Source organism: Carya illinoinensis, chromosome 5, assembly GCF_018687715.1.
Source record: "Carya illinoinensis cultivar Pawnee chromosome 5, C.illinoinensisPawnee_v1, whole genome shotgun sequence".
Taxonomy (NCBI): domain Eukaryota; kingdom Viridiplantae; phylum Streptophyta; class Magnoliopsida; order Fagales; family Juglandaceae; genus Carya; species Carya illinoinensis.
The window spans coordinates 8,157,127-8,169,147 of NC_056756.1; the positions used below are offsets into that span (position 1 = coordinate 8,157,127).

The following is a 12,021-nucleotide window of genomic DNA, read 5'->3' on the forward strand; positions in this document are numbered from 1 at the left end:
TTTCAAGTGCAGGTACTGTAACACCGGATATAGCTTCAAATGTTAAAAATGGAGTCTGCTTTCAGATAGTGAAACAATAAGTACTGCACTGTTACATCCATAATTTCATATCAAGGAACACAGTACTTGTACCGTCAGCTATATTAATAAAGACGGAAGGAACTACGTACTACTTGAAAGCATTTAAAAGGACCACACTGGTATCCAATCCGACAGAAGTACTTTATCTCTCCCACACTCCATGCTTTAATTAGCCAAATATGTGGGATTGGGATATCTTTAGGTGAATAAAACCGCAAAGCCATGTCGGTAGCATTTCCGGAGCGGTTTCAGTAAGCAGGTCAGTTTTTTACTAGACCTCGATAATGGACTACATTTCTTCCAATTGTCTTTCCCCTCAAATCATATTCTTTTCACAGTCACCGTACGTCAATGCATGTCAACAAATCCCTCGCTTGCAACTGCACTACCAGAGATCTTCTTCTTCAACTCGTCCAGCAACTACAGAACATTACTTGCATCCAGGTGTTCGGTTATCATGCGAAGAAATATAACACAACAGATAATAATCCTTTCTATGTCACAACTAAAACCAATAAACGAGTATCCAATCCATTAACCATGTTGAACATGTACTCCGAGTTTGAATGTGCTTCTCGACGAGGAGTTGATTCGGCCCACCGTATTCATCAAAACAATTCGAAAATCGCAAGAAGCTCAAGCGATTACCCGACCATCTTGGTGTACAAATCGGGATCGTGGTCGAACTATAACAGATCGTCTGCATCGACATCAAGTGAATCCGCCTTGAATTTGATAACTCTTTTGATGGCTATCTAGGATTGGTGCGGCGGAAGTGGCGGGGTGGTGATTGCCGAGGTGTAAAGGATCGACAGCACCTCCGCTTCATGGAGTCACCGATGAGGGAGGAGAACGCGTTGGCACTCGGCCTAGAGTACGATTCATTGGGAGATTATGTTCCTGCGAAGATTAGGGCAAAATATTTCTCATCAAAGAAGATCAAACAAGATACACACTGACACACATACATATTGGTATATTATATATGTATATATCGATACAAATGTAAATATGCAATGAAAGAGAGAGTGACCATTGTTGAAGTTGGCGGGAGATCACGAATCGGAACCCATGGCCAGAGAAAGAGATATCGTTGTGGGAATTGGAGATGACTCAGTTGAGGACCAGAAAGTGATGGCGGGAAGATGCAATGATAAAAGTGATGGGCTTTCTTTTTGGGTAAGGATTGGTTGGGCATTTATTTTATATCAATTATAATAGGCGAAAACGGAAACGTTGGGCTATAAAAGGCTAAAAGCCCAACCAAATTGCTGGGAAAGGCTCTTATGGCTCAATCAAGCCCAACTCAGTAGGCTAATTGTTTTGATATTTGGCTCAGCAATTTGGTTATTCTCGTGTAAACACATCATTTACGTACAATGGACCTGTTTTAATCCATGAAAAGCTTCGGCATGATCAGTAGTTAGCCAAGCGTATCAATAAACAGACACACAAATAGATTTTAATTGTCGTTGAGAGCTAATGATGTTATGGTCTCGCCAACATGTGCCTACAATCGTCCTAATGAAATAAAGTTATCAACAGTACTACTTTCTGCCAACCTAATCTTGTTTGCTGGCTCGCCTTCAAAACCTATCAATTAAAAGCAAAGCCATTGATCATGGGTGCGACACGAACATTATTGCATAGAAAACATGATGTAAATTAGTCAACAGCTTTTTGCTCAAATTGTCGTGGAGTCAAGGCCAGGGGAATAATAACATGGTATCAAGAGGTTTCCATGTAAAGGACGAGCTAGAGAGAGCATAAATACCCATCCCTTAGATCTTATCAGAGGCAACATATATAGAAAAATCAGGAGCATTATCACGTTACATTAATGTTATAGCTTTTACATGATTAAGTACTCGATCCACGAAGCTGCAAGCAGATGTCGGGGCCCTAAAACTTGTACCGACACATATCGCTTTTCCACGATCAATCATTGTAGCTAAGGATAAGATAAACTGGCTAGATGCCAATGATGGTACGATAAAAGAAAAGGTGGCTCAGTAAAGTTACACACTCGCTCCTAGCAGCTAGCTCAGAGATCTTCATGAGCAATGAATGAAGACTGTGATCCAAATTTCCTCCATGTTTTTTATGGGGAAAAAAATAAAAGTGGTTCTGAGATGATCAAAAAGATCCAAAAGAGGAAGACTATTGGTGTTTTCTCAAGACTGCAGGCCATGACATGAGAAATTCTTTCAATATGTCATGTGTCGTGTGTCCTGTGTGTGTATAATTGTTGACCATCTCCCTGTAGACAAACATGATAATGATCTCCCCGTAAGGCATGCTTGCCATTGGCACAATCTTAATTCTGTAAGATTATGGTTGTAATCTAGCCAAGTCGAGCCAAGCCAATTTTTAGCTTGTCGAGCTCAGCTCGATTTAAAATACACGAGTCTAAATTTAAAACTTTTTTTTAATTCTTTGTCTAACCTCGACTCAATAAGTTAAAATCGCATAAACGAGTTCGAATCGAGTCAAGCTCGAGCTCAAATTATTATTTTTATTTATAATAAGATTTAATAATTAATAAATTAAATAAATAAATAAAAGAACTAATATTAAATTTATACAACTAACAAGTAGAACCTCTATTAAATTATAAAATTTTATACATTTTATAAATAATTAATATCTAACTCGTTGGTATTTATCCTAAATAACAATATATTATATGCTTACATATATATTATTAATACATACAGTAATTAATATGATAACATATATCTATTTCATATATGGTTTCCACATATTAATATATGGAATTATTAAATTGTATCGACTAATTATTATACAAATTATAAAATATAATAATTTAATTAGAAATATATTTACTATATAGACATAAGTAATTAGAATACATATTATATATTTAATTATAAAAATGATATTCTTATATTATTAACTAATATATATGCATGCAATAGGTATATGTATATATTTATCAATATATAAATGAATTTTAATCGAGTCGAGTTAACAAGTCGACTCGAGCATAAACAAGCGAACCTAAACGAGGCTTAATCGAGTCGAGTCGAGTTTTATCAGGTATGTGTCATTTACAAATTGAGCGAATATCTGCTTTCACGAACGAATTTTTTTTTTTACGAGTCGAGTTCGATTCGAGTTTAACCGAGCGAGTACTGAGCGGGCTATCGAACAAACTGGTTTATTTACAATCCCATGCGAGACAAACAATTTTCTCATATTCTACCCAAAAATGAGAAGCGCGCATGATTATTATTTAATTAATCCACCTTAGCGCTAGAAACTGCGTTTGCACTTTTAATTTATTCATGCTGATACATATATACATACTAGCTATATATATATATAGTAAGTATATATGTAATAATGCAGGACCTTAACACGAAAAGAGATTGAGTTAAACATAAGTCGTATATAGTAGTAGTACCACTACCACTAGATGCTAGGTTGACAGGAATTAGTACTTTTCCTCACCTGGAAATCTTGCAATCTTCAAACTGAGAAAATGAACATATTACGTACACGTTTAAAAGACAAGACGGCATTCACAACTTTCTTTTTCTTTTTCCCTTTCTTTTTCTTTTTCTTTTCTTTTTGGCTAGGGTTTTAAACCTTTAATGACATGATTCTTTCTGCAAGCACCGCATTCACGCGTTCGATTATTAAAACAAATCTGCAAACTTCATCTGCGATCGATCGAGAAGATTAACAAGGAAACTAACATAAGTCCTAACCATATTAATTATTATGTTAAAATCATCACTCCGGAAGTGTTGAAGACTCGGTGAAATATACGATGATAAGCACATATTATATATATGACTTTCGTGGATTTTGTGAAAGACCATTTTGCTGCATCCTGTGTCTTATAATACGTACCAAAAAATATATATATATCCTCGGATGATGAATGGGGTTATCTCCAGCAACTTGATTAAAATGTCATGGCGTACCTAATTTAAATCTCCAGTAATAAATACGAAATAACAAGGTCAAAAAATTAATGAATTAAGTTAAAACTGTAAGCAGTACCCCATGAAACGATGCACGTACGTCCGTACCTGCATCGATCTCAGATAAAACTACTAGCATCATGAGTAGGTTTTCCAGCTTTCTCGTAAAGCCCAGAAACATGTAGCTAAGTATACTAAATTGATTAGATGAGCAGCAGCAGCACATGCATTGCGCGACTGATTAACTGTTTCATTGATCTATCATATATATATCCGTAAATATTTATCGATCCATAATAGCTAGTAGCTGCTAGACGGTCACTCGTGCAATGTTATACATACGTTCTTGAAGATTGACCCACTAATATTGTAGTTCATGAAGTGCCAAAGCATCCTTTTGGACCACTTTAAAACCAGTAACTACAAAAGGGAAAAGATCGAGAAGTAGAAGGTAATTCTCTTATATAAATACACACACACACACACACACAGAGTTATGAAATTAATCGATCAAAGATTAATTTTCAAGTTCAAACTGTATTTGTTGGTGGATCAGATGAAGTTCCAATTTATGATGAGTGCTCCATATCACTACAAGAATTACTAGCAAAAAAATAAAATCAAATAAACTCTTTCTGTATTATATGCTTCCTTTTGGCCAAAATTCTGTGTCTATCTAATGAAATAGATGAGCCATAAGTTTAAAGCATTTATATATAACCAGCTGGGCTAGGACAGGCTTTGTAAAACTGACATCTGAAAAGCAAAAATTAAGTTTATGGCTGAGCAATTGCCACAAACAACCATAAAGATCGAAGGGATTGGAGGGGAGGACGGATTTGAAAAAATATGACTTGAGATGAAAGCTGAGAGAAGCACCCCCATTTCAACTTCAAGATTTCAATTTCAAACTATTGAAAATTGAAATCAAAGTAAAAGAAAAATATATGTACTAAAAGTGTTGATCTTTCTTTTCTAGCCTTTGCCCTTTAATGAAGCACCGTCTATTCACCACCTTTTTAGGACAGTGTACAATGTATATATGCAGCATTTCAATGTAAGCTATGCTTTCTGGACAAAGTTTACTAGCTAGTATATTAATTTAACCCAAAAACTTCACAACCCACATGCTGATCTAAAGAAAATATTATTGAGTGCCCCACTCATATATATATCTGATCCTTTTTCGCATCCAGTTTGCTCATGACTATATGTTATTCCTATGGAAATCTATTCTCTGGCCTACTTTCAAATAAAGAATTATTTATATGACTAAAGTCGATCTGTAGGTGGCCGGCAAGTCTCCTGGAACCTCACAGCTTACAGTGATATTCTATTTTAGCTGGGCTTCTTAGGGAGGTCGATTGTAGATGCAACAACGCTCATCATGATGATCAACAGAATCACTACATAATGACTTTTGTACCAAGCTCTATCTTTCAAGTACAAAGGATATATTCCAGAGTTAGTGTTGTTGTGGGTATCAATCTTTTCCTAGACCTAAGTGTCAATGTCTCTTTAGCATAAAAAACTAACAGTGAGATTTATATAGTGCTCTCCTCTATACATGATCTAAACTCATAAGATGCGATCTAGTAGTCTGGCCTGTTTGCATAATTCCTAAAAATATTCAACTTGAAGCGTTAGCTTCTGCTTTATAAATACATACATGCATACATATATATATACACACTTATATATACAGATTAATTCCCCTCAACTTCTTAGCCTTATATATAAATAATCAAGGTGTGCGTTTCAAGCGCGAATTAAGCAAGAAAATATGATAATGCATAGTGAAATTTCCCATCTGCTGAAGTTTTTGGTGATCTACAGAACTTCCCTTCGAGATTTTTTATATGTGCTAGTTTGTAATGACAAACATTAATTAGGGAAGTCCGTGATGAAGAGAAAAATGAAGTAAATCAGTCTGAAGATAATGACCTAAAGCTCTCTGAACATATCTCCACTTAATGTATTTGACAACTGAAATGAGTAAAGAGTAGCCGTATAATCACGATCTACTCACATCCATGCGTTCGGTTCATCTCTATGTAATAATTAGGTGTTTTATGTGTGAGTTTAATCGTACGTATGGATTTCTCTGAACATTGCTTCAAGTCGGCTAAGAATTTTAAGCAGGTTATAAAAAGGGGAAAAGATTGGTTAATTCAAAGTTCATAAACAACAACTAGTTAATTAGTAAAACTTGACTGAACTTCAAAGAGGAGAAGGGAATTCCCTATTGGAAGCCTGCCTGCAGGATGGAAACAGTATGATGTATACCATGTATTGAAATAATAATATTAAGCTCCCTTGCAGCTTTCCTTTATATTTATTACTAGTTCCACATATGCGCGCAGTACTGCTACATATATATACTAGCTAGCCAGAACAAGCTGGTCACAATATGCAAACTTGTGGAGAGGAGGGATAGAAAGAGCTAGGGATAGAAGTAATGGGTGTTCGATGATTTCATCCCCTCCACTTAATTTGGTTTTCAGTTCTAATATATAATATTTAATGGCTAAAAAAGGAAGCTATTTTACAGCTTTTCCTCTCATTTTTCTTCTTCTTTCCCAAGAAGCAAAAATAGAGTGATTGATCTAAGATGTTGGGCGCTGAAGAAATTGCGTACCGGGCATGAAATTAGCAGTAAAGGGAAAGGGACATATTGGAAGATGTAATGGTTCTGCAGTAGCTGAATTAATGGTAGTGACAGGCGCTAGGGCAGCAGCATTTACAGGCTGAAGTGAAAGGGAGGAGCTCTCTCCTGCAGCGTAACGACTTTCAGGGCCTTGATCATAGAGCATGCCCTTAAATACATGCCCTCCAATTTCCACACTAGTCTGATATGCATATTCAGCAACTGCATCGTCCACAGAACTCACCCGGATGCAAGAGAATGTAGCCACGGTGTGCACTTCGGCTGGAAAATTTGCTTCATCTGACCCTGAATAAATAAAACCCCGACAATATGAAGTGCAAAACCAAAATTAAACACCAAAAATTTGAATTATAAAAGAGGAAAGATATAAAAGAGAGAAGAAAGAAAGAACCAGAGAATGAAATATTACCAAACAAGAAAGAAGATATATATAAAAGGCAGTCTCCCCACATCAATATATATGTGTTGTCAGAATTAGATTCTAACAGTAGAGTGTAGGAAAAGAAAATGTTAGGGTTATCATTCAAGTCATATTCATCGCAAAGCAAGCAAACGATACCGATCTCTTTCTCACTCTCAAGTCTCTTTCTCAAGTATAAATCTATATGGATCTCTTTTGTTGTGTGTAAACAGTACCTGAAGATGTGATTTGTCTGTGCCTTTTAGGGTTATGTCCTCGAAGGTGCTGTGGAAGAACAGCTGCAAGCTGTTGCTGCCTCTGGTGCCTCCTATACAGAGGGACCCAAGTACTCTTAACGTGGGTTTGGCACTGAAACCCTTTGTTCCTACAGCAAGTCCTGCACCTCATATACTCACACTCCTTCTTGGCTTGGTTCCCGCAGTCTTGGCACCTTGAACCCCCTATTCCTCCTCCTCCTCCCCCTTGCCTCATCATCATCCTTTTTCGCTAACTCCGCCCTTTTACATCCCCTTCTTTTTTGGCTTCTCCTGATTCTTCTCTCCTCGCCTCTCCTCCTCCTTTTCTAAAAGTAAGCTAGGCAGCTCTAAAGGGTATTTCTATCGTGCGCTAATATATTTTTGAGGGACAAGATTATCGTAGCTGGTGGTGTCGGCGGCGGCGTTGCTGTGGTGGTGGAAGCGACGGTATCAGTGTTATTTTTCAGTCTTGTCGTTGGATTTGTGGCTCATTTCGACCACTTTTGCGCTCGTGATGCAGCTTTTGCAGACACTTCTAAGTGAATTATGAATTATTGTTCAAAAGAATATATGTTCAGGAGTTAAAAAAGAAGAATTACACCATTGCAACGCCGCCAAACCAATTCTATCTAGCTAGTATCAAGTAAAAATCCCCACCCCGGACGATACTCTTTGTACTCTTACCCAGCATAAAAAACCAAGAAAGAAGAACAAGAAAGAAGAAGAAGAAGGAAAAAGTAAATGAAAAATTTATCAAGACCATAATGATGATAATAGTCCAATGGATTGTGGGGTGTGTGTGTGTGTTTGTTGGGGTGTAAGTGTAAGAAAATTGTACCTAAGCATCACACCAACTTCTGTTTGGGGCGTAGTGGATCTTAATTTATCTAAACAGGTTCGTAGTGGATCTCAGTTCATCTAGACAGGTTTTTTTAATTCTCTCTCTCTGTGAGCAGTTCATCTGAATATTTTCCTTCCTCCTCTCCTGATCTGGGCAATCCATCCCAACAGTCCGATGAGTCAAAATTATATCACAAAAGTGGTACAAAGTACACAGTAACATGTCTAGAACTCTAGTCAAAATGTAGTACAGTCTATGCTGATCGGGTACTCTGTAAATAACCGAGCCTTGCGACTGTGACCCTGTGAGTCTAAGTGACAGCTTTCATATTCGTCCTTCCACCTGAAGACATCCCGCCTTTGGGGTGAGTTTTTGGGGTTTCAGATGCCCTTCTCCAACCCCATCTCTTCCGTGCGCATGAATATAAATTCAACTTTTTCGAGCTTCAAACATTTATTGTCGCAACGTGGCACGCGACATCATTAGTAAAGATACTAATAATAAACATTAAATCTTTTCTGCTGTTTGCTTTCGGTTGTTGCTTGTCCCGACGGAAATTAGCAAGTTTTTCGGAAATTCAACTGTGTACAGATCAGTGGTAGATCACGCAATATTGATCGATGAACCTAATCAATGCGAATAACCTGGCAAAATTCAAGCCTCAAGGTGCGTAAAAAACCCACTTTCATTTTGCCGTCTCTTCACTAGTTACAAGGCGGAAAGTGATCAAGGTGGTCATGTACATGTACTGTTAATTGCGACTTAAATGCATGCGCGGCCACTATAGCTAGCTTGTGGCATTGATCGATCGATCTTTTGATAGCTCAATATCATTTTGCCTACACTACATAATGTAATTAACTTCGGCCTACTGATTGAGACAATATAAGATCGATGGTTCTAATTACCTTAGCATGACCAACGTATTCTTCATAATCATGTGAACAGAAGTCCGGTGCAAAGCTTCATTCGACAATATTCAAAAGCGGCTTTAGAATATGATCACGAGAATAATGTGCAAGATTTGTCTTAACCGGTGTAAACAAATTACACGTTAATTGGATGTTATATTCCCTATTTCCTTGGGAACTTTCTACGTACATGTGTTACATGGTTCAGATCATTAGTACGATTATTAGCTAGAAAGAAGCTAAGAGAAGATACAGAAAAATGGCAAAGGTACTATATATTATATATATTTTTTATACTGATATGACATCCTATATGAATATTATATATATATATATATATACCTCTCGACAATTTAAGACTCCTAGCTCTATGTCATCGTCAGTTTTTTGTTAAAAAACCAAGACAAAGCACAGAGTGAGTGAATATTTATTATAATATTGTTTGAAATGAAGGTTTTTTTTTTTTTTTTTAAATGTTTGAACATGCGTTGAAATCAGTCTATGATTGACATGGAATATGCCATTTAGAGTATCTAAGTTTATTTATAAGAAGATGTAACCTGACGACACTCTTCGAAGTTCAAACATCATGGAAATTTTTATCAAATAAAAAAAACATCATAGAAATCCTGCGCTAATTATTGCAAAGTTTTTAATCCGTCAACTTGTAATATGAGTACTTGATTTTTATGTTTTTATAATACGAGCTTTGAAATTTAAGAAACTCATAATTTAGTATCTTTATTAATCTTACTGTTAAAAAGTTAACGTCGTGATTAATAAGCAGCATCCGTACATTGTTGTCACGCATTTATAATTAACCAATCAAAGCCTGGCACATAATCTATCGTTAATTCTCTAATGAAAATTTGATTGACATGTCTACTTAAGGATTCATCGAAATCCGAGTATCAGTTTTATAAAAATGTGAAACCACATATTCTAATTTAACCATTAATATTCCTAGTAGAGATATCCTAAACCCAAACACTCGCGTGCTGAAATTAAAATCTATATCTTTTTATCGCTTTAAATTTTTAAGATAAGTGATAAATTTATATGATATTATAACATAAGTCTTGAGTTCAGAATTTGACCCTACATTTTATCTTATTTAATTAAATATTTTAAGTTTTGAACTATCCGTTAAAAAGGAGTCTGACCCACACGTAAATATAAGTATTAAGATATAAAATAAATAATAATAAAAAAATCATATTAAATTTTTAAAATAAGTGTGATTTCACAATTCATAATGACACAAACTGAGACAATGCACTTCTTTTGCAAATATTTGGGCTTAAGCACTGCTCCAATGCCTTTGTTGTTAAAGCAAAAAGAATATCAAGAGCATAGATAAGTACGTACGTAGTAGCCGATTTTACTTTAACAAAATAACTCTAAAACATGCGTTGAGAATATGTTTCACACCACTAACCAGTGGCAAACCTATTAAAGTCCTTGGGGGTGCCATGACCCCTCCTTAAAGTTTGAAAAAATATATATATATATTAATATTTTTTTATTTAATAATATAATATTAATTTTATCTTGTGTTGATTCTCTCTCTAAAAAATTAATTTGGCCCACATTTACAAAATTATTTAGATCTAATAAATTATTTATTTATATTTTGTTGTTATTTCAATAATATATTATTCTTAACACATGATATATTTTTTTAATATATAGATTGTATTAAGCGTATTTGAATTTTATTTTAGATCTTACTATTTGATAGTTTTATACCAAAAAAAAAAACTTGTGGAGAAATAAAATAAAAGACATCTTCTTATACTTTTAGCTTCATTTGTCTTTCCCTAAAACAAATTTCTGGTTCCGGCACTACCACCAACCATACGTATAATATACAACGAACAAATGAGCGGCATTGGTTATCCTGGGGATACTCTAATGCCAAGGTCAGTATAGCAATATGAGAGTAAATGTATAAAGTAGCCAATAAATCAAGTCTCATATTTGTTATCTTCTGTAGGTTATTTATAGAGATTATTTCATTTAAGTGATTGAGTCTAACTTGACTTGTGAAACATTTTTTTTAAGAGTGTAAGTTCATCTCCTATTAAAAGTGTGAGCCATCTTTCTCTTAGGAGTTCGAATCCCTTATTGACTTTATTTCTTACATAAAATTGTATGAGCTCAAATATCACTTCCACCATGCATCCAACTTGATTAACTTAACTAAATTAAATTGGAAACACGTGCTTGCAACCTTTTTCACCTTTGAGAACTTTTAACAGATCTAATAACGATATTTCAAATATGAGAAATGATATTTGTAATTGTGATTGTGCAAGCAGCGTGCAGTCACTTTGAAAAAAATGAATTAATATGGGACACACATAAAAAAAAATTAACTTTTTAATCGTGGACCCCACTCTTTTTCAAAATATTTACGCGGCATTTGTAATTTCACGACTGTATGTAACATTGCTATTCAAACATAATGAACAAAAAAAGGAGAATGTTTTCTAATAATTTTTGGGTAATGTAAGGGATACAACTTGCTCTTTCCGTTTTGAAGTCCACTTAACGTAGACACACCACTTGACTTTTTTCTCTTTTGGTTTTTTTTCCCCCAATGCCTACTGGTCTTCCACCCCGACAGATGCCCATTTCATCTTCCCTCCAAAATCACCCCCAACAGAGACCCATTTCAAGGACGATGGAGGGGAGGATGTGGTTGAACTGGTAGCCAACTTTGCACGCAAGTGGTGCCCAGCAGACTCTTACTATGGTGTAGGTGGTATCCAAAGTCTTCTCAAACCAAGTTATGATGTTTTAAAAAAAAAGTAAGCATTACGTATAATTTTATAATTTTTTTTGGATTACCTGTATGCAGAGTATGCATTACCTAGAATGAAATCTGACTTGTAATTAGCCAAGACT

General features: G+C 35.4%; 1 protein-coding gene and 1 long non-coding RNA gene across 2 annotated transcripts; both read right to left on the minus strand.

The window, feature by feature from the left end:
• Positions 1 to 30: 30 nt before the first annotated feature.
• On the minus strand, positions 31 to 1,248 carry LOC122311725. Its single transcript, XR_006242851.1, has 2 exons — positions 1,115 to 1,248; positions 31 to 981 (listed from the first exon to the last, which is right to left on the minus strand). It is a non-coding gene; the product is annotated as an uncharacterized LOC122311725 (long non-coding RNA).
• A 5,078-nt stretch (positions 1,249 to 6,326) lies between these two features.
• Positions 6,327 to 8,191, minus strand: LOC122311173 (protein SHI RELATED SEQUENCE 1-like). The gene is made up of 2 exons (XM_043125611.1): positions 7,339 to 8,191; positions 6,327 to 6,987 (listed from the first exon to the last, which is right to left on the minus strand). The coding sequence occupies exons 1-2, from the start codon at positions 7,598 to 7,600 to the stop codon at positions 6,641 to 6,643; spliced, it is 609 nt and encodes a 202-aa protein (XP_042981545.1). The 5' UTR covers positions 7,601 to 8,191; the 3' UTR covers positions 6,327 to 6,640.
• Between the last annotated feature and the right edge of the window lie 3,830 nt (positions 8,192 to 12,021).